This window comes from Pistacia vera, unplaced genomic scaffold, assembly GCF_008641045.1.
Source record: "Pistacia vera cultivar Batoury unplaced genomic scaffold, PisVer_v2 Contig648, whole genome shotgun sequence".
Taxonomy (NCBI): Eukaryota; Viridiplantae; Streptophyta; class Magnoliopsida; order Sapindales; family Anacardiaceae; genus Pistacia; species Pistacia vera.
Genome location: NW_022196499.1, coordinates 133,201 through 159,132, shown reverse-complemented (window position 1 = coordinate 159,132; position 25,932 = coordinate 133,201). Strand labels below are relative to the sequence as shown.

General features: G+C 38.6%; 1 protein-coding gene and 2 pseudogenes across 1 annotated transcript; 2 read left to right on the top strand and 1 right to left on the bottom strand.

Moving 5' to 3' along the window:
• Positions 1-82: 82 nt before the first annotated feature.
• Positions 83-2,257, top strand: LOC116111662 (annotated as a pseudogene).
• A 4,589-nt stretch (positions 2,258-6,846) lies between these two features.
• On the bottom strand, positions 6,847-14,448 carry LOC116111661 (annotated as a pseudogene).
• A 9,634-nt stretch (positions 14,449-24,082) lies between these two features.
• Positions 24,083-25,910, top strand: LOC116111666 (arogenate dehydrogenase 1, chloroplastic-like). Its single transcript, XM_031397811.1, has 7 exons — positions 24,083-24,374; positions 24,449-24,617; positions 24,697-24,852; positions 25,169-25,251; positions 25,323-25,392; positions 25,507-25,581; positions 25,659-25,910. The coding sequence occupies exons 1-7, from the start codon at positions 24,196-24,198 to the stop codon at positions 25,746-25,748; spliced, it is 822 nt and encodes a 273-aa protein (XP_031253671.1). The 5' UTR covers positions 24,083-24,195; the 3' UTR covers positions 25,749-25,910.
• Positions 25,911-25,932: the final 22 nt, after the last annotated feature.

Below are 25,932 nucleotides of genomic sequence, written 5' to 3'. Positions count from 1 at the left end.
TTTGAGTCAGAGAAGAGAGAGTTTCACTGAGGTTTGTTGAGAAGGTTTTTTCTTTAGTTTGATTGGAGATTACTTGATCAAAATGGGTCTTTATGTGTTTTTTGTTTACAAGTTATATTTTGAAGCTGCAACAAGGTTTTTGTTCAGGTTTCAGTTTGGGTTCTTGAAGATGGCAATGAAGACCCTTTTCGAGAAGTTGCTCTTCAGACCTTTCATCTCTTTTTAGAGGAGCTTTCTACATCATTAGGTATTTCTTAATTAATTAATTGTTTTTTGCAGCAAAAAGCATTAATTTTTCTTTTCATACTATTGCTATTAAGGCGTATTGTTCAATTTTAGGAGATTTGAAGTGGGAATTACAGTATATAAGGTTGCATGTTTAGAAGAAAAAGGATTTACTCTTGCTCTATGTTAAAATTTTATGTTTCATTTTTAAGAAGATTAGTCAAACAGAATGTTGAAATCTTGTATAATTTTTTTTTCCGTACCTTGACTTTATTTTTTGTTCTGTTTCTATGAGGGACAGAGCATTGATGATTTCATTTTGTTCTTCTGCAGGAATCGACTTACTTCTCCTGAGGAAGTCTTCTCTTTCCGGGGAATCAGTTCTTCTTGTAGTGTTTCGACATTCTTATAAAAGCTAATTTACAGATATTTTCATGTTTCTTTCCTCTTTGTGGTACTAAAATGATGATGTTTTGATGTAACAGCTGATTCTGAATCATTCAACTTAAGAGTAGAAACTCCAACGCTGTTAGCAGCTGAGAAAAAAGAAGCCAAGTCTGTGTTAACATTGTTCTTGATGCAACAAGGTCTGAGCAAGGCAGTTGCTGCAAGAACCATCAATAAATCAGATTATTTTATAGACCACATTATCTCAAGGCTTCGTTCTGCTCATAAATCTTGGTATCTTGTAGGTTCGGTTGCAACATGTACTTTTTTTTTTTTGGTACTTTTATCTTAGATCTCGGTGTCTTTGTTCCCATGCTAATCAGTTTTACTTGTTATTGCAGGAAGAGAGCTCACAGCTCTTGAGATTGGGGACACCCTTAATCCTTATCTTCAATCACTCCTTGAAGAGCATGGAAACTTTCTGGTAGTGAAGAACTTTCATACTGCACCTATAAAAGAAAAAGCCAGTTATGCCAGTTTGTCAATCCCATTCCAGCCTTGACTCCAAGAAGCCAGAATCAGTCTCTCATGTAAGTGTCCCAAGTCCAGCAGCAGATCTACAGCATCGACTTCGCTACCACTTAGAGCTTGGCATGGATCTTGAGCAGATCAAGGCAGCTACACGCTGACATTCTAAGCTTGCCTGCTACAGCTTGGAGGGGAAAATCAAACCACTGGTTTGAGTTTCTTCTTGATCTTGGGGTCCCTAAATCATATATTCCTACTATTATCAGAAAAAGCCCTTTTTTTATGTGGACGTAGTCTATATAAACAAATAATACCCAGCATGATTTGCTTTGAAGATTTGGGTGTGGACAAGAAACAGTGGGCAAAAGTTATATGCCGTAGCCCAGCACTCCTCAGTAACAGCCGGCAGAAGGTTCAGGCAGTTGTTAATTTCCTTCATGAGTTTGGGCTTATCAGGTGATAGCCTAGGTAAGATCTTAACTCAGCTCCCGAGAATTTTAACTTACAGAGTGGAAGACAATCTACGGCTGATAGCCGAGTACTTCAAATCGCTTGGGGTTGATGTTGCCATAGTTCTCCACAAATCTCCTGGAAATCTTGGTCTTTCTATTGAGGGCCATCTCAAGCCTGTGACCAAATTTTTCTGGGAAAGGGGATTCAGTGTGGAAGAAGTCAGGACCAAGGTGTCAATATTGCCTAATGTATATACTTAAAGCTTGACGAAGAACTTGATACCAAAATGGGAGTTCTTTTGAATTGGCGCTGGTTAATTTGGAACAGAGAATCAGACCACGATATGCACTTGTAAAGGAGTTAGGAGTGAAAAAGGGGCTGAACCGCATGTTAGCACTATCACGCTGTGACTTTGAGAAAGTTTTGCAGATGAACAGGAAGAACATGCTTGCCTAGAAGGGTTCAAGTCATACAGAGAGCAAGTAATGATCTTCGGTTAGGAACTGGATTGTATGGCTGCTCAGTGGAATGCCCATTGAGATAAAACTCAGAATCAGTGGCCATGAAATCTTTTCAAAATTTTACAGGCATGGAGAAATTGAAAGAGAGGGAGAGCTGTAAATCTGATAGATCCCAATCTCAGGGTTGATTCTGGTAGTGAAATGATGAGATGTATTCACATTGTGTTGCTTTGTGTTCTGAAAATGTAGTGAATAGACCTACGGCTACAATGGCTTCAGTTGTTCTCACGCTCATGGGTTGCTCTCTGTCTCTCCCAGTTCCCTCAAAACCTGCATTTTTTTATGTAATATAACTCAGAGCTGGATGATTTAGAATCATATATGTCCAATTTTTGTTGAATGAAGCTTCAATTACTAAGCTAGACGCTCGTTAACATGTTGTGAACCCTCACTTCTTGATGTGAAAGTTGATATGAGTTAACCAGATTCTGTCTATTGACGGCTTTCGCATACGGGAATTAACTCTTGTTAGTGAGAGGTAAAGTTCGGATATTAAAAAATCAGGACTTCGCAAGAAAAAAAAAATTGTACATATGTATAAAATGTCATAAGAACAATTATTACCAAAATCAGAGGTGTAAACTATGCAAAAAATTCAATATATTTGTTGTTCATAAATAAAAAAAACAAGTCTTATTTGTATTGAATGATAAAAAATGTTGAACTTCCCTATTCCTAGTGCTAACGAGGTAAAGTTCAGTGATGGACACATCATTTATAGATGATGGCATGGATTTGCTTGAAGATTGAACTGATTCTGGACCCATTTCTGGCATACTCTGCCCTGTTGTGCTACGAACAAAGAATGCGGGCCGTTTTGGTAATGGTAGCGTGACCGAAAAACTGTAAGCATGAGCACTACGGTTGCTATCATGGTCTGTCTACTGTATCTTCTTGAACGACAAATAATCCGATATGGATGCATCTAGTGGCCTCATTTCGCTGAAAAGAATTGCCTAGAGCTTGATCCTTAGCTCCAATGGTGTTCCATCCTCCCAAAGTCTCCAGCCGTGGACAAACATAGTTAATCTATAATTAAGGAATGCACACATACAGATAAAATTGATTTTGTGCTTACATAGCTCAAGAGGTCTTCGGAATAGTCGATTGATAGAAAGACTGTTCTTTTTGCCGCTTATGATCTCCAATATTAAAAACTCGTAGCTGTACACAATCGACTTTACCGAAAAGTGTCCTGTAATGCATATTCTGGGGCATATAACCACTAGAATGTAGCACCATCATCATCAATCTAGCACCAAATTGCTAAAAGAATAATAGTTTGGTGTTAAATCTTACTATGTGCCAACAATTCTGTTGTATTTCCTTGACTCTGTCCATCCCACAACTCGCCATGCCAAAATCTGCATCTTGAGTTCATGTCTTCCAGCAGAATGTTACTAGTTTGAGATCAGATGTATGATTTGGTCTAGAACCCGTGCAGATACAAGATTCCTCGGCAATTCCTTCTAATCTTGCAACGCATCGACCAACCAATTGCCCTTTATCTAATACATCCATCAAAATAATACAACTTAACTGTGAGGTGAGACATGAAATACTATTATAGATATTGATCTAAAGGAAAAGGATAAACCAAAAAGGAAGTAGTCAGGCTTTTGTTGGGCACAATTCATAGACAAGTATTTCTCCTCTTCTCTACACAAATCCCAATAACCTCACTAATTTCTTGTTGAAGCTGGCTACCAATACAACCTCATTCCTAAATTTTCTAATCCTTGACTGAGCTTCGATGCCTCTTAATAGCTACCATTGTCCATTATTAAGTGCACCCTGAAGATTATAATACCATATATAATCAGTATATAAGGCATGCTAATTACTAGTTCAGTTGGTGGATCTCTTGAGATAAAAGGAAAAAAAGGGAAATTTTCTTACCTTGTACACACTGCAAATCCACCTCACCAATTGTTTCCATCAGAGAAATGTTTGTGCAGCTACAATGGATGCAAGTCTAATTGTAAAGATTCCACCACTGAAATCTCTTCCAGCTGAACATTATACCAAAAGAAAAAAAGAAATATTTAAGTTAGTTTGTTGGAATTATGATAAAACAAAAGCTTTAAATTCAGTTTATATATGCCACCATTCCATGTCTTTTACAGCTTTGTACTTTCTTCTTTCTTTCCAACGTAGGACACAATAGCATGAAGTGGATAAAATTATTATGAAGACAATGAGCTGGAACTGTAATTGCAATAATTGTCTCTGAGGAGATCTGCCTATTTCCTGCATAGAGAAGAATTTGTTCAAGTGACAATATATAACTTGGCTATATTGCAGATATCCAATCATCACTTCGGCAAAAAGCTTAGATAGAACGAGATATATATTATTCATATCGTATGAGTTCAGAGTCAAACAGTGCATGTGGCTTGCACAAACTCCTTTAACTGGTTAGATACGTATAATCCGATGATCACAAATATTTGCTGAACAGATCGCTACCACCGAAATTTGTCGCCGTTGCTGGTGGCAGTGGAGGTGATGGTGGAGGAGTGGCGTTTGTAGGAGGAGATGAGGGGGTTGAGAGGCCTCAGTGTAAAAAGGGTAACTTCAAACCTGATATTGCAACTGGGTATTAAACTCTACCTCCTTTCTTCCCATTACAACATGTAGGATCTCTCCAACAAAAGCAGTCAAACATATGTTGCAGTCTGATGAAAAATATCAGAGAGTGCATTGCACCAGCCCATATAGCCTACTAAAAGTTGTGAATTCATATCTTCAGTTGCAAAAAAGTTGCTAGAACCCACAGCCTCATTCACCAAAGTGGTCATCAATTACCCAAAGTTCATAAACTCACTGGACTGTAACATTGTTTATGTTCAACCGATAGCACCAGGTTTTTCCATAACGGCGAAAATCGAACGGTTTGAGTACCTAACATGACTCATCATACCAAAAATGCCGCTTCTGGTTTGGACAAGGGTTATGATGATTTTCACTAGAGGCCTTGACACAACTTTGGCATAACTCAGGAGAGATGTCTCCTCTACAAAGAAAGAGGCCATTGGCTCTATCAGGGTCCTGCAGGCCCCCAGTGGTGGTGTTGTGAAATCCATTGCTTAAGGGTGGCATTTGAGAGGAGAGAAGAAGAAAGAGTTTGATTGAGGTTTCTTGAGAAGGCACTATTGGAGTGAAGTTGAGTGTTTGTGCATATGTGGTAGCGATATTTGGGTTGTTGGGCTGTGATTTTGGGAGAAATAATGAGCTAACAATGGCTGACAGGATGCATTTTAGCCAAAAGGAAAAAAGCCATGATGCTTAGTACCTCTGATTGGGCACTGATACAATTTCAATGGGAGTAAAGTAACCCCATTATGGTATCAATTAACAATTTAATGCCCAAGACGACATTAAAGAGGTTGACTTGACTCCCGTGGTGTGCATTTCCATTTAGGCAGCTGAGTTTTCAAAAGAAAGCATAGAAATTATAGTTTCAAAACTCGAAGTGTGAGTTTGACTCCAATTTTCAACTCTGAATAGATATATTTCTATATTACGGTGACAGTAAGTAATACACCAATGATGTGCAGTAAGTGATATCTCGTAATAGCCCAGAAATCACATAAAGGAATTGGTTTCCCTACCATTCAAGTACAAGACTTTGATTTTTCAACATTCAAAAAAATTTGGAAAAGTCAAGTATCCATGAGGAGACAAAGACTTAAGTCATGGTGATATAAGTGAAAGGATAAAATAATTTAATTTGCATTTCCCAAAAAAAAAAAAAAAAAAAAAAGAAAAGAAAAGATTGATATAGAATAATATTCGGGAATTTCAAAAGACATGTCTATCCAAGGAAAGAGAAGCACCCATATAATGTAAACAGAAAAGTCGCATCTATATATATAATGGTGGTAATTAAAGTGAAAGGTCTTTTGGGAAAGACATGGGTCGGTTAGCATCGTCCGGAGAGGAACTAAATTGATCAGAAGTGCTCTACAAACGTTAAAATAGTCTTCGACCCTCCTCCCAAACAATTGTCTAGGAGGTTAATGCGACCGGTGTTTTAGCACAGTACAATGGGCCAAGAAAACATGACATATTTTCTGTAGCTAGGTCGCAATAATTCAAGATTATTTGGATGTTTTTGGTAGCGCAAAAAAAAGCAAACAAAATTGGCTTCGTCGTATTTGAAGGCTGAACGACTTACACATACCAAAGTTTGCCGTAATGATAATTGGTACAAAAGGTTTAGAAACGACAAACAAATACTTCTGTCATGCGCGTTAGTTATTTCCATTACTAATGGTGAAAATACTAGAATACCCTTAAAGTTTGATATTTTAGTTTTTAAAATTTAAAAATTCTAAAAAACCCCTAGGTTTCCTCTCAAACAACTGTCTAAGGTGGTTTAATGCAGACTAGTGTTTTAGTACAGTACAACGGGGCAAGTAAACATGCTATATTTTTTACTAGCTGGCATAATTCAAGAGTATTGGATGTTTTCGTTATTGCCTAACATAAGAAAAACAAAATTGTGCTTCGTTGTTTACATAGTTTACACCCTTGATTTTGATGTTGTCCACGGATGTCTTGATTTTTCAAAAACAGAACTTCATCTCCGCTACAATGAGTTAACTCCAATATGCGAAAAGCCGTCAATAGAAAGGATCTCATGAACTCAATCAAGAGCAAATGATCAAACAAGATCTAGATCAGTAATTGAAGCCTCATCCAATGAAAGTTGAACATAATTCATTTTGATAAAGGTGATTCTTAATCATCTATCTCCGAAGTAGATTGCATAAAAAATGCAGGTTTCGAGGGAATTGGGAGAGACAAAGAGTAGCTAATAAGCATAAGAACAACTGAAGCCATTGTAGGTCTATTAACTACATTTCTTGAACACGTTGGGTTTTTTGAGCATGAATGTGGTCTACGGGAGAGAAAAGGGTGATAAAACAAGAAGGGAAAAGAGCGCGTAATATTGCATTATATTGAACTGAAAAATATAAGCAGACTATATACATGAAGACACTATTGCACCTAACCATAAAACATTTTAGTCCAAAATGGCATCCTAACCACACAAACATAGCAACTCTGATTACATCACATTAATGATACAAATTGACAACAAATCATGCTGAACTCACCAAATCCTTCACTTAGCATGCCTACAGAACAGCTACGTGAACTGCTCCAGACCAGATTTTCAAACTTCAGCCTTTCTTTTGACGCCAGATCAGCTCCAGTTTAACAAAAATAAGCTTCAAGACAAAATATCACTTCTTTGAACACTCCTCCTTGATTTTGCTTGAGGACACCAAGTTTAAGCTTCATGTCTTCAAACTTGGACCTACATAGGGACTTAGTAAATATGTCAGCCAATTGCATTTCCCCTCTGCAGTGTGTCAATCTGATTTCTCCGGATTGCTCAGCTCCCTCACTGCATGAAACTTGTTTTTTGTGCTAGTTCGACCATGCATGACTGGATTTTCACATAGCAACAGCCGATTGTATCAAGAAAATTTCAGTAGGCTCAACTGTTTTACTCCACATCAGCTAGAAATTTCTTAACCAAATAGCTTGATTTACTGCAGCTGCAGCTGATATATATTCAGCTCTGCAGTGGATTGTGCCACTACTTCTTGCTTCTTGGAAGACCAACAAAATGCACCATAATTCAGTAGGAATACATACCCTGATGTGTTCGCATATCATCACAGGAACCTCCCCAATCACTGTTGCATATCCTATCAGTCTGAAATTTTCAGATTCCCTGAAAAAGATTCCATGATTGCAGTTCCTCAATGAATCTCAGCACCCCTTGGCTGCTCTAAGATGCCTCCTTGGTTTGCTCATGAATCTTGATAGGAGACTAATTGAAAACATCAGCTCAGGCCTTGTTGCAGTCAAGTACAATAAGCTCCAATCATTCCCTATAAATGTCTCATCTACCGGGGCTGCCCAATCTTTGCATAGCCTTTGATTTTGCACCAAAGGTGTGGCAAAGACTTGCTCATCATTCCAAATTTCTTAAGCATCTCATTTGCATATCTCCTTTGACAAATGAAAATGCCATCTGAGATTGAGGATTTCCATTCCAAGGAAGTAAGTCATCATTCCCAAATCAGTCATCTCAAACTCTTTGTGCATTGCTTTCTTGAACCTTAACCTGAATTCCATTGTTTCCAGTCACCAACAATCATCCACATACAAGGAAACCATAATCACATCTTCATTATCCTTTTTACATATAAAGTAGCTCATTGGGGCTTCTTGCATAACCAAGACTGACTAGGTAGTCAGATTCTGCTCTTACCAAGCTCTTGGAGCGTTTCAGGCCAACAAGGCCTTTTTCAGTAAGTACACACTGATCTTCTTTCCCCTTGACTTCATATCCATCAGGTGTGTCAAAAAAGATCCCTCATCCAACCAACCATTCCAGAAAGCTGACTTAACATCCATTTGATACACTTTCCACTTGAATTGGGCTGCCAAAGCTAGAACCAATCTGATTGTATCATGTTTGCAACCGGGGCAAATGTATCTTGGAAATCACACCATGTTGTGTGCAAACCCTTTCACAACTAACCTGGCTTTGTGCTTCAAAACTGAACCATCAGGATTCAGTTTTTTCTTGAAGATCCACTTTACTGGATCAATTTCCTCCCGGTGGCCTTTCACAAGTTCCCATGTTCCATTCTTTTCTATCATGGACACTCCTCCTGCATAGCAAGTCTCCATTCTTTTTGACTTAGTGCCTCATGGTAAGATGTTGGTTCAGAATGCAACATTGCATCTGCCAAATACTCAGCAAGAGGTCTGGTTCTGACTGAAATTTTCTTGTTTCAGAATTGCCCATCAGTTTGTTCAGCAGTTTGTTCTCTTTGCTGTGGCTGTAAATCTACTTGAAATTTCTTCTCTTCCAATTCCCAACTGACCTCTCATCAACCTTACATCCCTTGAAACAACAACCTTTCTGACTCTGGAATGAAGATCCTGTAAGCTGGATTGGAGGCTGTAACCTACCAGAATTCCAACCATTGCTTTGGCATCAGTTTGACCTTTTGAGGCTGGTATGAGTACATAGCATAACTCCCAAATATCTAGATGTCCACTTGAGGCTAACTCCATACCATGCTCAATATGGAGTTTGATCCTTTAAAGCTTTGGTTGGTAGCCTATTCAGCAAATACACTTGTATTGAATGATTCAGCCCATAATTCCTTTGGCATCTCTTTTCAGTCAGCAAACACCTGGACATCTCCATTACTGTTATTCTTTCTCCACTCACTCCATTTGTGGGGAGTGTAGGGAAACTAAACTGATGCCATATTCCAGCCTCCTGCAAGTTGATTCAAACTCATTAGAGGTGTATTCACTTCATGTCACTTCTCACAGCCTTCATCTTAACTCCAACTTGGTTTTCAACTTCAGCTTTGAACCTTCTAAACACAGCAGCCACTTCTCCTTTTTGCTTTAGGAAGTACACCCAAGTCATTCTTGAATGATCATCAATGAACAAGACAAAGAATCTGGATCCATTCAGGGATGGAGTCTGCATTGGTCCACCAACATCAGTGTGCACCAATTGGAGCTTTCCAAGCTCTCCAGGCCTGATTTGTAGGAAAGGCTGGTCTCTAAGCTTCCTATTGGCATAATCTACATGGCTCTCTTTCTCTTCTATTTCGGGTAAGGTTTGTACCATGCCTTTAAGTTCATTAGCTAAGTCCGCATAATGGTAATGACCATCTTTTATGCCATAGGTTGTGATCATCTAAGTTTACTGACATAGCATGAAACTCTGGTTTTTAAGTTCAACCGGAGCTTTCCCAGCCATTTCACATGCATCAACTCCTCTCTCATCATCTAATATAATGCAGGTTTTATTTTCAAAATGCAGAATGTAATTTCTTCAAGCATTTGCCTACACTAAGCAGATTCTGGTTGATTTCAGGAACAAATAATACATTATAAATGATCTTGTACCTGTCATGGTTGCACAGCACATCTCCCCTGCCTTTAACTTTCACAAGTGTCTCCATTTCCCACCTTTACACTTGACTGGTATGCTTGATCCAATTGCACAAAATTCTCTAGATCAGGTCATGGGGTTTGTACATCCACTATCAATAACCAAGTTCAGCATTGAACTGAACAGCATAGCAGGATGCCACAAAGAGCTGCTCAGATTCAGAATTCTGCTGTAAACTCAGCAGTCTGTGCTTGCTGTGCAGTTGCGTTGTTGTTGTTTGCAGACCTTCAATGTGGCAAGTGCTTGCATGCCCTGCATTGAACATTTGGTCTGAACACACATTGTACTCAGCATGGTTCTTCTTTTTGCAGTGGGAACATGGGCAAAAAACCTGAAACCTGTGGTTTGTTCCACTGCTTGTTGCTCTCTCCTTTCTCTTTCTCTCCTCCAAACTCTTGTTTTCTCCTGAGTTGGCTGCTCTTTGCTGGACAAACAATGCAGCTTCATACATGTCTTCTTGCCTCAATTTTTCTCTTTGCTTTGGGCTGAAGAGCATGAACAAGTTCGGTTAAAGTGATTTGAGACAAGTCTTTGGAATCCCAAAGAAAGAATCTTTGCTTCAAACCTTCGGGTAGGCTCACTAACACCTTTTCAACAATTCTTTTATCACTTATCTCTTCCTAAAAACCTTATCTTGTTAACCACATTCATTAATCTATCTACATACTCTTTAACAACTTCAGCCTCTTGCATTTTCAATGTCTCAAACTCTCTCCTTAGGTTCAAGACTTGCATGTTTCTGGTTTGGGTGCTTCCTCCAAATTCTTCCTTAAGCTTGTCAAGCTTCCTTTGCTGTCTCACAAGCATTATCCTTGTAAAAACTTGACGGTGACTGCAGCATGTAAATGGGACAGGGCTCTTGGAGCTTTTGCAGTCTCCTCTTCATGGAGTCTATCTGGTTCAGGGTTGGGTTTGGTCCCAACTGTGGTGGCTGTTTCTCTTCATCTACATACTGCCATAAACTCTGACCTCTCAAGTAGGCTTCATCTTAACAGCCCACATATGGTACTGTTCCCCATTGAAGGTTGGAGGCAAGAGTGAGGCTGAACTGGTTGCCATGAAGCTGTCTTGGTGAGGTAAGGGCTGACAGAGAGTGTGCAAGGATGGAGGTTTTGCAGGCCCCTTAAGATCAAGATGGAGCTCTGATACCACTTGTTGGTTTTGAGCATGAATGTGGTCTTACGGGAGAGAAAAGGGTGATAAAACAAGAAGGGAAAAGAGCTGTAATATTGCATATTTAAGATGAAAAATTACAGCAGACATATATACATGACAGACACTTAGCACCTAACCATAAAACATATTTTAGTCAAAATGGCTCTCTACACACACAAACATAGCAAACTCTGATTACATCCATTATTGATACAAAGTTGACAACCTAAATACATGCTGAACTCACCAAAATCCTTCACTTCAGCATGCCTACAGAACAGCTACGTGAACTGCTCCAGACCAGATTTTCAAACTTCAGCCTTTTCTTTTGACGCCAGATCAGCTCCAGTTTAATCCAAAATAATGCTTCAAGCAAAATATCACTTCTTTGAACAAACACAAAGCAATCCAATGTGGATAAATCTCATCAGTTCACTGATAGAATCAACTCTTAGACTAGGATCTATCAGATTCAAAGCTGTCCCTTCATTCCAATTTCTCCATGCCTGCAAAAAAAGATTTCACGGCCATTGATAGTGTGGAATTGGAGAATATTTATAAAGACTTTTAGTGACTTACATAGGTTAACAGATCTTGCGCTTGCTCATGAAAAGAACTATTCTTTTGACCACTGATGATTTCCAAGACTAACACACCAAAGCTAAAAACATCAGACTTAACTGAGAATTGTCCGTGCTTTAGATACTCTGGAGCCATATATATGCACTGAAAACGGCCATTAATGGGTTAGATTTTGTTTAGTAAGGTCTAAGTTTTAATGCTTACATATATATATATATATATATATATATATATATATATACTTACAAGGTCCCAACGACTTTACTTGTATTGCCTTGAGTTTGATCCATTTCGAACAATTTCGCCATTCCAAAATCTGAAATTTTTGGAACCATGTCGGCATCTAGAAGAATATTACTAGCTTTTAGATCACGATGAATGACCCAAAACCTGGAATCTTCATGAAGGTAAAGAAGTCCTCGAGCTATGCCCCCTATGATTTTGTATCGAGTTTCCAAGTCCAATAATAAACGCTTTATCGGATCCGCAAATTCACAAAGCCATTGATTGTAGAAAATTTGTAAAAATATTCTAGTCCTGAAAAAGCTACAAGAATGTCAAAAGTCAAAGCAAAAGAGCAGTAAAACCATACCAAATCTGAAGTTATCTAGACTTAAATTGGGCACAAGCTCATAGATGAGAAGCCTTTTATTTCCTTTCAAACAAAAACCTAAAAGTCTAACCAAGTTCCTATGTTGAAGCTTGGTCACTAAGAGGACCTCATTTTTAAATTCTAATTCTCCTTGTGCTGATTCTTTAGCCAGCCTCTTCACAGCAATGTCCTGTCCATCAGGAAGCCTACCCTGAAATTGTATAGCTTCAATGAATTAAAAACTTACAATTTAACCCATTTTGACTCAATTTGATATGCAGTTTGGTTAATGAACACTTAATATTACCTTGTAAACAACACCAAATCCCCCTTGTCCAAGCTTTGTATCATTTGAGAAGTCATTTGTTGCAGCTCTGATAGTACTGAAGTCGAATTGCAAGGATTCCATATTATCAATTTCATCAGCATCTAAAAAATAACAGCAAGAAGTTAGAACTCTTAAAAAAAAAAAAAAAAAAATTATTGCTGGTCTTATAGCAGAGAAAATTGCAGATACCTTCTATCTCCTTATTACTTCTGGTCTCCTGCTTTGCCTTTCTCCTTTGTATAACAAGGACACAAGTGAACGCAACAAGTGCTATAATGATAACTAGTACAGAAGAAACAANATCCACCCTCACCAATCTTGTTTCCATCAGAGAAATTGTTTGTTGCAGCTACAATGGAATGCAAGTCTAATTGTAAAGATTCCACCACTGAAATCTCATTTCCAGCTGAACATTATACCAAAAGAAAAAATAAAATATTTGAAGTTAGTTTTAGTTGGAATTATGATAAAACAAAAGCTTTAAATTCAGTTCTTTTATATATGACCACCATTTCCATGATCTTTTACAGCTTTGTACTTTCTTCTTTCTTTCCAACGTAGGACACAATAGCATGAAGTGGATAAAATTATTATGAAGACAAATGACGCTGGAACTGTAATTGCAATAATTGTCTCTGAGGAGATCTGCCTATTTCCTGCATAGAGAAGAATTTGTTCAAGTACGACAATATATATACTTGGCTATATTGCAGATATCCAATCATCACTTCGGCAAAAAGCTTAGATAGAACGAGTATATCATATTATTCATATCGCTATGAGTTCAGAGTCACAACAGTGCATGTGGCTTGCACAAACTCCTTTAACTGGTTAGATACGTATTAATCCGATGATCACCAAATATTTGCTGAATCAGATGCTTACCACCGAAATTTGTCACCGTTGCTGGTGGCAGTGGAGGTGATGGTGGAGGAGTGGCGTTTGTAGGAGGAGATAGAGGGGGTTGAGAGGCCTCAGTGTAAAAAGGGTAACTTTCAAACCTGATATTGCAACTGGGCTTATAAACTCTACCTCCTTACTTCCCATTACAACATGTAGGAATCTCTCCAACACAAGCAGTCAAACATATGTTGCAGTCTGATGAAAAAATATCAGGAGTGCATTGCACCAGCCCATATAGCCTACTAAAAGTTGTTAAATTCATATCTTCAGTTGCAAAAAAGTTGCTAGAACCCACAGCCTCATTCACCAAAGTGGTCATCAAATTACCCAAAGTCTCATTAAACTCACTTGGACTTGTAACATTGTTTATGTTCCACAGATAAGCACCAGGTTCCTCTTCCATAACGGCGAAAATCGACCGGTTTGAGTACCTCAACATGCACTCATCATACCAAATAATTGCCTGCTTCTGGTTTGGACAAAGGGTTATGATATTTTCACTAGAGGCCTTGACACAACTTTGGCATAACTCAGGAGAGATGTCTCCTCTACAAAGAAAGAGGCCATTGGCTCTATCAGGGTCCTGCAGGCCACCAGTGGTGGTGTTGTGAAATCCATTGCTAAGGGTGGCATTTGAGAGGAGAGAAGAAAGAGTTTGATTGAGGTTTCTTGAGAAGGCACTATTGGGAGTGAAAGTTGAGTGTTTGCAATGTGGTAGCGATATTGGGTTGTTGGCTGTGATTTTGGGAGAAATAATGAGCATAACAATGGCTGACAGGATGCATTTTAGCCAAAAGGAACAGCCATATGCTTAGTACCTCTGATTGGCACTGATCAATTTCAATGGCGAGTAAAGTAACCCCATTATGGTATCAATTAACAATTTAATGCCCCAAGACGACATTAAAGAGGTTGACTTGACTCCCGTGGTGTGCATTTCCATTTAGGCACTGAGTTTTCAAAGAAAGCCATAGAATTATAGTTTCAAAACTCGAAGTTTGAAGTTTGACTCCAAATTTTCAACTCTGAATAGTATATCATTCTATATTACGGTGACAGTAGTAATACACCATGTTGTGCAGTAAGTGATATCTCGTAATAGCCCAGAAATCACATAAAGAATTGGTTTCCCTACCATTCAAGTACAAACTTTGATTTTTCAACATTCAAAAAAATTTGGAAAAGTCAAGTATCCATAGGAGACAAGACTTAATGTTCATGGTGACTTAAGTGAAGGATAAAATTTTAATTTGCATTTCCAAAAAAAAAAAAAAAAAAAAAAGAAAAGAAAAGATTGATATACTGAATATATATTCGGAATTTTCAAAAGACATGTCTATCCAAAGGGAAAGAGAAGCACCATATAATGTAAACAGAAAAGTCGCATCTATATATATTAATGGTGGTAATAAAGTGAAAGTTCTTTTGGGAAGACATGGTCGGTTAGCATCGTCCGGAGAGGACTAAATTGATCAGAAGTGCCTACAACGTTAAATAGTCTTCGACCCCCTCCCAAACAATTGTCTAAGGAGGTTTAATGCCGACCGTGTTTTAGCACAGTACAATGGGCCAAGAAAAACATGACATATTTTCTGCTAGCTAGTTCGCAATAATTCAAGATTATTGGATGTTTTTGTTAGCGCAAAACATAAGCAAACAAATTGTGCTTCGTCGTATTTTGAAGGCTGAACGCTTACACATACCCAAGGTTTGCCGTAATGAATTTGGTACCTAAAAGTTTTAGAACGACAAACAAATACTTTCTGTCATGCGCTGTTAGTTTTTTCCATTTACTAATGGTGAAAATACTAGAATACCCTTAAAAGTTTGATATTTAGTTTTTTATAAATTTAAATTTCTAAAAACCCCCTAGTTCCTCTCAAAACTGTCTAAGGTGGTTTAATGCAGACTAGTGTTTTAGTACAGTACAACGGGGCAAGTAAACATGCTATATTTTTTACTAGCTGGCAATAATTCAAGAGTATTGGATGTTTGTTATTGCATAACATAGAAAACAAATTGTGCTTCGTTGTTTACATAGTTTACACCTCTGATTTTGATGTTGTCCAGCGGATGTCTTGATTTTCAAAAACAGAACTTCATCTCTCGCTACAATGAGTTAACTCCAATTGCAAAGCCGTCAATAGAAAGGATCTCATGAACTCAATCAAGAAGCAAATGACAAAACAAGCATCTAGATCAGTAATTGAAGCCTCATCCAATGAAAGTTGAACATTAATTTCTTTTGATAAAGGTGATTCTTAATCATCTATCTCGAAGTAGATTGCATAAAAAATGCAGGTTTCGAGGGAATTGGAGAACAAAGAGTAGCTAATAACTAAGAACAACTGAAGCCATTGTAGTCTATTAACTACTTTTCTTGAACACTGTTGGTTTTTTGAGCATGAATGTGGTCTTACGGGAGAGAAAAGGTGATAAAACAAGAAGGGAAAAGAGCTGTAATATTGCATTATATTGAACTGAAAATTACAGCAGACATATACATGACAGACACTATTGCACCTAACCATAAAACAATTTTTAGTCCAAAATGCATCCTAACCACACAAACATAGCAACTCTGATTACATCACATTAATTTGATACAAAGTTGACAACCTAAATCACTGCTGAACTCACCAAATCCTTCACTTCAGCAGGCCTACAGAACAGCTACGTGAACTGCTCCAGACCAGATTTTCAAACTTCAGCCTTTTCTTTTGACGCCAGATCAGCTCCAGTTTAATCCAAAATAATGCTTCAACAAAATATCACTTCTTTGAACACTCCTCCTTGATATTTTTGCTGAGACACCAAGTTTAAGCTTCATGTCTTCAAACTTGGACCTACATAGGACTTAGTAAATATGTCAGCCAATTGCATTTCCCCCTGCAGTGTGTCTCTCTGATTTCTCCGATTGCTCAGCCTCCCTCACTGCATGAAACTTGATTTTTATGTGCTTAGTTCGACCATGCTGACTGGATTTTAGCCATAGCAACAGCCGATTGATTATCACGAAAATTTCAGTAGGCTCACCGTTTTACCTCCACATCAGCAGCAAATTTCTAACCAAATAGCTTGATTTACTGCAGCTGCAGCTGATATTATTCAGCCTCTGCAGTGGATTGTGCCACTACTTCTTGCTCTTGGAAGACCAACAAAATGCACCATAATTCAGTAGGAATACATACCCTGATGTGCTTCGCATATCATCACAGGAACCTCCCCAATCACTGTCTGCATATCCTATCATTCTGAAATTTCAGATTCCCTGAACCAGATCCATGATCTGCAGTTCCTCTAATGAATCTCACACCCTCTTGGCTGCTCTAAGATGCTCCTCACTTGGTTTGCTCATGATCTTGATAGGAGACTAATTGAAAACATCAGCTCAGGCCTGTGTTGCAGTCAAGTACAATAACTCCCAATATCTCCTATAATCGTTCTCATCTACCGGGCTGCTCCATCATCTTTGCATAGCCTTTGATTTTGCACCAAAGGTGTGGCAACTGACTTGCATTCATCCATTCCAAATTTCTTAAGCATCTCATTTGCATATCTCCTTTGACAAATGAAAATGCCATCTTAGATTGATGGATTTCCATTCCAAGGAAGTAAGTCATCATTCCCAAATCAGTCATCTCAACTCTTTGTGCATTGCTTTCTTGAACTCTTCAACCTGAATTCCATTGTTTCAGTCACCAACAAATCATCCACATACAGAAACCTATATCACATCTTCATTATTCCTTTTTACATATAAAGTATGCTCATTGGGGCTTCTTGCATAACCAAGACTGACTAGGTAGTCATTGATTCTGCTGTACCAGCTCTTGGAGCTTGTTTCAGGCCATACAAGGCCTTTTTCAGTATACACCTGATCTTCTTTCCCCTTGACTTCATATCCACAGGTTGTTCAACAAGATCTCCTCATCCAACCAACCATTCAAGAAAGCTGACTTAAACATCCATTTGATACACTTTCCACTTGAATTGGGCTGCCAAGCTAGAACCAATCTGATGGTATCATGTCTTGCAACCGGGGCAAATGTATCTTGGAAATCCACACCATGTTGTTGTGCAAACCCTTTCACAACTAACCTGGCTTTGTGCTTCAAAACTGAACCATCAGGATTCAGTTTTTTCTTGAAGATCCACTTTACTTGGATCACTTCCTCCCGATGGCCTTTCCACAAGTTCCCATGTTCCATTCTTTTCTTCATGGACACTCCTCCTGCATAGCAAGTCTCCATTCTTAGACTTAGTTGCCTCATGGTAAGATGTTGGTTCAAGAAATGCAACATTGCATCTGCCATAACCTCAGCAAGAGGTCTGGTTCCCCTGACTGAAATTTCTTCTTCTGTTTCAGAATCTGCCCCATCAGTTTGTTCAGCATTTTGTTCTCTTTGCTGTGGCTGTAAATCCTTGAATTTTCTTCTCTTCCCAATTCCACCTGACCTCTCATCACCTTACATCCCTTGAACAACAACCTTTCTTGACTCTGGAATGAAGATCCTGTAAGCCTTGGATTGGAGGCTGTAACCTACCAGAATTCCAACCATTGCTTTGTCATCCAGTTTTGACCTTTTGATGGCTGGTATGAGTACATAGCATATACTCCCAATACTCTTAGATGATCCACTTGAGGCTTAACTCCATACCATGCTTCAAATGGAGTTTGATCCTTTAAAGCTTTGGTTGTAGCCTATTCAGCAAATACACCTTTATTGACTGATTCAGCCCATAATTCCTTTGGCATCTCCTTTTCAGTCAGCAAACACCTGGACATCTCCATTACTGTCCTATTCTTTCTCTCACTCACTCCATTTTGTTGGGGAGTGTAGGGACAACTAAACTGATGCCATATTCCAGCCTCCCTGCAAGTTGATTCAAACTCATTAGAGGTGTATTCACTTCCATTGTCACTTCTCACAGCCTTCATCTTAACTCCAACTTGGTTTTCAACTTCAGCTTTGACCTCTAAACACAGCAGCCACTCTCCTTTTTGCTTTAGGAAGTACCCCAAGTCATTCTTGAATGATCACAATGAACAAGACAAAGAATCTGGATCCATTCAGGGATGGAGTCTGCATTGGTCCACACACATCAGTGTGCACCAATTGGAGCTTTCCGTAGCTCTCCAGGCCTGATTTGTAGGAAAGGCTGGTCTGCTAAGCTTCCCTATTTGGCATACTCTACATGGCTCTCTTTCTCTTCTATTTCGGGTAAGGTTTTGACCATGCCTTAAGCTTCATTAGCTTAAGTCCGCATAATGTAATGACCATATCTTTTATGCCATAGGTTTGTATCATCTAAGTTTACTGACATAGCATGAAACTCTGGTTTTTTAGTTCAACCGGGAAGCTTTTCCCAGCCATTTTCACATGCATCAACCTCCTTTCTCTCATCATCTAATATAATGCAGGTTTTATTTTCAAATGCAGAATGTAATTTCTTTCAAGCATTTGTCCTACACTAAGCAGATTCTGGTTGATTTCAGGAACAAATAAACATTATAAATGATCTTTGTACCTGTCATGGTTTGCACAGCCACATCTCCCCGTCCTTTAACTTTCACAAGTTCTCCTTTTCCCACCTTTACACTTGACTGGTATGCTTGATCCAATTGCACAAAATTCTCTAGATCAGGCTTCATGTGGTTTGTACATCCACTATCAATCAACCAAGTTCCAGCATTGAACTGAACAGCATAGCAGGATGCCACAAAGAGCTGCTCAGATTCAGAATTCTGCTGTAAATCTTCAGAGTCTGGCTTGCTGTGCAGGTTGCTGTTGTTTGTTTTTGCAGACCTTTTCAATGTGGCCAAGCTGCTTGCATGCCCTGCATTGAACATTTGGTCTGAACCCCACTTGTACTCGCATGGTTCTTCTTTTTGCAGTGGGAACATGGTGCAAAACCCTGAAACCTGCTGGTTTGTTCCACGCTTGTTTGCTCTCTCCTTTCCTCTTTTCTCCTCCCAACTTCTGTTTTCTCCTTGAGTTGGCTTGCTCTCTGCTGGACAAACAATGCAGCTTCACTACTGTCTTCTTGCCTCAATTTTCTTCTTTGCTCTTGGGCTTGAAGAGCATGAACAAGTTCGGTTAAAGTGATTTGAGACAGTCTTTGGAATCCTCCAAGAAGAAATCTTTGCTTCAAACCTTTCGGGTAGGCTCACTAACACCTTTTCAACAATTCTTTTATCACTTATCTCTTCCCCTAACAACCTTATCTTGTTAACCACATCATTAATCTATCTACATACTCTTTAACAATCACCCTTTGCATTTTCAATGTCTCAAACTCTCTCCTTAGTTCAACTTGCATGTTTCTGGTTTGGGGGCTTCCTCCAAATTCTTCCTTAAGCTTGTCCAAGCTTCCTTTGCTGTCTCACAAGCCATTATCCTTGTAAAAACTTGATCGGTGACTGCAGCATGTAAATGGGACAGGCTTGGAGCTTTTGCAGTCTCCTCTTCATGGAGTCTTATCTGGCGAGGGTTGGTTTGGTCCCAACTGTGGTGGCTGTTTCTCTTCATCTACATACTGCCATAAACCTGACCTCTCAAGTAGGCCTTCATCTTAACAGCCCACATGGTACTGTTCCCCATTAAGGTTGGAGGCAAGAGTGAGGCTGAACTGTTGCCATGAAGTCTGTCTTCGGTGAGGTAAGGGCTGACAGAGAGTGTAAGGATGGAGGTTTGCAGGCCCCTTAAGATCAAGATGGAGCTCTGATACCACTTGTTGGTTTTTTGAGCATGAATGTGTCTTACGGGAGAGAAAAGGTGATAAAACAAGAAGGGAAAAGAGCTGTAATATTGCATTATATTGAACTGAAAAATTCAGAGGACATATATCATGACAGACACTATTGCACCTAACCATAAAACATATTTTAGTCCAAAATGGCATCCTAAACACACAACATAGCAACTCTGATTACATCACATTAATTTGATACAAAGTTGACAACCTAAATACATGCTGACTCACCAAATCTTCACTTCAGCATGCCTACAGAACAGCTACGTGAACTGCTCCAGACCAGATTTTCAAACTTCAGCCTTTTCTTTTGACGCCAGATCAGCTCCAGTTTAATCCAAAATAATGCTTCAAGAAATATCACTTCTTTGAACAAACACAAAGCAATCCAATGTGGATAAATCTCTCAGTTCACTGATGAATCAACTCTTAGACTAGGATCTATCAGATTCAAAGCTGTCCCTTCATTCCAATTTCTCCATGCCTGCAAAAAAGATTTCACGGCCTTGATAGTGTGGAATTGGAGAATATTTATAAAGACTTTTAGTGACTTACATAGGTTAACAGATCCTGCACTTGCTCATGAAAAGAACTATTCTTTTGACCACTGATGATTTCCAAGACTAACACACCAAAGCTAAAAACATCAGACTTGACTGAAATTGTCCGTGCTTTAGATACTCTGGAGCCTATATATGCACTGAAAACGGCCATTAATGGTTAGATTTTGTTTAGTAGGTCAAGTTTTAATGCTTACATATATATATAATATTATATATATATATTATATACTTACAAGGTCCCAACGACTTTACTTGTATTGCCTTGAGTTTGATCCATTTCGAACAATTTCGCCATTCCAAAATCTGAAATTTTTGGAACCATGTCGGCATCTAGAAGAATATACTAGCTTTAGATCACGATGAATGACCCAAAACCTGGAATCTTCATGAAGGTAAAGAAGTCCTCGGGCTATGCCCCCTATGATTTTGTATCGAGTTTCCAAGTCCAATAATAAACGCTTTATCGGATCCGCAAATTCACAAAGCCATTGATTGTAGAAAATTTGTAAAAATATTCTAGTCCTGAAAAAGCTACAAGAATGCAAAAGTCAAAGCAAAAGAGCAGTAAAACCATACCAAATCTGAAGTTATCTAGACTTAAATTGGGCACAAGCTCTAGATGAGAAGCCTTTTATTTCCTTTCAAACAAAACCTAAAAGTCTAACCAAGTTCCTATGTTGAAGCTTGGTCACTAAGAGGACCTCATTTTAAATTCTAATTCTCCTTGTGCTGATTCTTAGCCAGCCTCTTCACAGCAATGTCCTATCCATCAGGAAGCCTACCCTGAAATTGTATAGCTTCAATGAATTAAAAACTTACAATTTAACCCATTTTGACTCAATTTGATATCATTTTGTTAATGAACACTTAATATACCTTGTAAACAACACCAAATCCCCCTTGTCCAAGCTTGTATCATTTGAGAAGTCATTTGTTGCAGCTCGATAGTACTGAAGTCGAATTGCAAGGATTCCATATTATCAGTTTCATCAACATCTAAACATAACAGCAAGAAGTTAGAACTCTTAAAAAAAAAAAAAAAAAATTATTGCTGGTCTTATAGCAGAGAAAATTGCAGATACCTTCTATCTCCTTATTACCTCTGGTCTCCTGCTTTGCCTTTTCTCCTTGTATACAAGGACACAAGTGAACGCAACAAGTGCTATAATGATAACTAGTACAGAAGAAACAATGATTAAATAGTTCTAGATGTAATGCCTCCTTTGCCAGCATCCTCAAAACAGAAAAAATGTTGTACTATAGTCAATATTTAATGATATCTTCTGATCTGACTTTTTACCAAGCGAACATAAGGACTCGTAAAAAATTTATTATTCGGGATCCTTTCTATCTGAATAAAACAAACAAAGATAGAATCAGACCAATTCCCTTAAATGCCTATATGATATTGCTTAATGTCCCAGCTATTCACAGATGTGAAAAGCAATATGAATAAGTACTACTTCCGGAAAAAAATCAAAGAATAATTTAATTCTTAGGAATCGTACAAGATCCATTCCTTTTTTCTCTGACAGATGCTCAAAACTTCATTGAGTTCGAATCCTATTGAGAGGTTTGCTAAAGATTAGAAATTGTTTGAAGAAAGAAGAAATGTTGCTTTTTTAAAGTTATATCAGGAAGCCGTGGAGAAGGAGCGACGGCGGCGGCTGAGAAGATGTAGGAACAAGAGTGGCGTTAGAACGATCGAATTTCCAGATATACATACAACTAGGTCTCATATAAGGCAGCCGGGCTTCCCATGGTAGTGACTCTCATAGAAGCCCACAGATTGACGAAGACAATCCTCACAATCACTTTCCATACAACTGGTCAATGCTGGGGCATCAAAACCTTTGCAGAAGGCTTGTTCCCTATAAGAGCGGCACAACTTCTGAAACAGTTGGACTATTATCCCTATGCTCTTCATCTTCATAATTGGAGCAAAAGTGTACCCTCCATGATGTTTAGACCAGGACGAAAGGCCATACCATAGGCTTTACACTCTTCTTTTAATGGTACTACTTAGGACACCCTTGAGGACACCCATTGCGTCACAGCAATGATTCTTTTGAGCTCCATGGGCGAAGCACCCCACTACTTCTGTTAACGATGAAATCACTGAGACAAACACATCAGCAACAGGCCACATTGTGCATTGTGAATGCACTAAAAAATATGAAGAACATAATCAAGGCAATGCTACACTTCATCATTCACTTCAATCTCCCATATCCAGTTAATGCATGATGAAATCTGTCAAATGGCTCATGACAACGAGCCACGATTGTGATCATGCCATTCCATAAAAAGGCGATTGATGGTGGTGTTGATTCTGTAAGCTGTGCCATCCAAACAGTCAACTCAATGTCCTCCAGAAGGCACCATGTTCAGTGGAATTCTTGTTCATGAGGAATCCGAGCGATCAGTTTCTGTTTCTGTTCTCACTCGTCAATCTTTATTCCAGGTTGCTGCTTCCCGTTCATTGGCGTTCAAGATGATGTTGAGTCACTATCATATGCTTTTCGTACGGCTAGACATGAATTTGTTCGCCTTATAGTCATCAGGTTCCTTCAGTTTGGACCTGAAAACACTAAAGATAGAAAACGCAACAGTCAATTGATCGATGAATATAAGCGTGCTAACACGAGAAACAAGCGTTTCGAGTTTGTAGAAGAAATGTCTTTCTGCTTTCTGCTTTCTGCATTCATATTTCTCCCACATAAGAAATGTTTTGTACTTCACCAACATTTCAAAGTCCAGATTCGATGAACTTCACGACAAAATTTTATCTATTCTAATTACTATAAGGACATCAAAAGACAAGTTTACTGATTGGAATTATGTGGTCACTGATGATCTTGAGAGAAGTCAGCAGATGGGCCCATAAATTAATTCATCAAATGGACCAGTGAAGGAAGCTCTAGCCAGGTAATAACTAGCGGGCAGTAAACCTGAGATCTTTAAGGCCCCAACTCTCTCAATCAAATATTTTTCCACCCATTTTTGGCCAAGTCTCACAACATTCGGGATAAATGGAACACGTCTGTCTGCAGTTTCTTAATCTAAAGGTTTCCCATATTTATACGAAAACATGTCAGCCCTACTTAAGCACGGCTCTTCTTTGTAAGCATCCTTAAAGGGCAAAAATAAAAAACACAGTCCCTCTCTCTCTCACTTTGTGTCTTGCAAAAATGTCTGTTTCAACTTCTTCTTCTTCCTCCTCAAGAACTCAAAAGATTGGCATAGTAGGCTTTGGCACCTTCGGCCAGTTCCTGGCGAAGACCATGATCAAACAAGGCCATATTTTGCAGGCAACTTCTCGTACTGATCACTCTCAGCTCTGTGATCAGTTGGGTATCTCATTTTTCAGGTAAATGTCTCATACCTCCAGAAGTTAATCCGGCTATTCATGTTGCATAATAATTCCTCTTTGTACATTTCCAGGGACATGCGTGCATTTGTTGAAGCTGATAACGATGTCATATTGATATGCACATCGATTCTATCTCTATCCGAGATCCTCAAGTCACTGCCGCTCAATTTCGTAAAACGGCCAACGCTTATTGCCGATGTTCTTTCTGTCAAAGAGTACCCAAGAAACGTTCTATTACAAGTAAACAAACATAAAAAAAAAATTCCCACTCTTCTATTCTATGCATATGTCCAAAATAATGAATTTTTTCTGCTCTCAGGTGTTGCCGGAAGAGATGGATGTGCTTTGCACTCATCCCATGTTTGGTCCAGAGAGTGGGAAAGATGGGTGGAAAGATCTCACTTTCGTGTTCGAGAAAGTCAGGATAAGGGATGAGGAAACCTGTTCAAGCTTCCTTCAGATCTTTGAAAGTGAGGTATGTGCGTAGTCAAACTGTTAGTAATCTCCGGATTGCAGGCAAATCTCCATAAAATAATGGAAATAAGATACGGCGGTGGGTTGAACGATAACCATTGCTGACCTTGACCAATGAGTAACGTGAGGGAGGAGACAAAAATATATCATAATAACCGCCGTGTTAGAATCAACCTGTTGGCAACTTAGAACAGCCAAATTTAACAAAAACACACGAGACCCACACCCACCGACTAAAATCAATTCAATCTTGAAAATAATCACTCTTCTTCCCACAAACAATAGGTTTAGTTTGAGTTTAATCTTAAATAACACAGGGTTGCAAAATGCTGGAAATGTCTTGCGAAGAACACGATAAAGCAGCAGCCAAAAGCCAGTTTCTTACTCACACAATTGGCAGGTATTATTGTTTTTCAATTTCTCCTAATTTATGATTTAAGAGTTCGAATTAAGCTTCCACCTTCTGCACAGGGTTTTATCAGAAATGGAGATACAGTCCACACCCATGAACACAAAGGGGTTTGAGAAACTTCTACAAGTGGTATGCTCATGAAAAAATTGATTTTTCTTTTCATTTTCATCTCTCACCAACCAACAAAAGCATAAACAATGTACAATAAAGAGGAGCTTTAACATCAGATATTGTTTTCTGCAGAAAGAGAGCTCTGTTAATAATAGTTTTGATCTGTTTAGTGGGCTGTTCATCCATAACAAGTTTGCCATGCAAGAGGTAGTTATTGCTGCCATTGAATTAATTCCAAAATCTAAGAACTTTAAATATTGACAATATTCAATTATATGATGCAGCTGCAGAATCTAGAATTTGCCTTAGGAAAAGTCAAAGAGAAGCTGCTAAAGAGAATGGAGGAGACGAGTCTGAATGAGCATAAACTGTGATGTAAACAAGACTTGTAGACAGTAATGCACAGATAATTTCCAGCTCGCTAATGATTTTTATTTTCTTTTTTTTCTTCAATGATGCTCATGCCCATGTAATCCAAAGATAAAAACACACAGCTGTATTGAACTCTTGTTTGATAATGATTATCAAAGGCACTACTTAATAAGTATTCTTAGGCTA

What these genes read in the sequence shown, in the direction of transcription:
- LOC116111666 (XM_031397811.1), top strand. Translation starts at nt 24,196, where the DNA reads ATGTCTGTTTCAACTTCTTCTTCTTCCTCCTCAAGAACTCAAAAGATT. An exon ending in TTGGGTATCTCATTTTTCAG is followed by an intron (nt 24,375 to 24,448) that starts GTAAATGTCTCA and finishes GTACATTTCCAG; the next exon opens with GGACATGCGTGCATTTGTTG. An exon ending in ACAAGTTTGCCATGCAAGAG is followed by an intron (nt 25,582 to 25,658) that starts GTAGTTATTGCT and finishes TATATGATGCAG; the next exon opens with CTGCAGAATCTAGAATTTGC.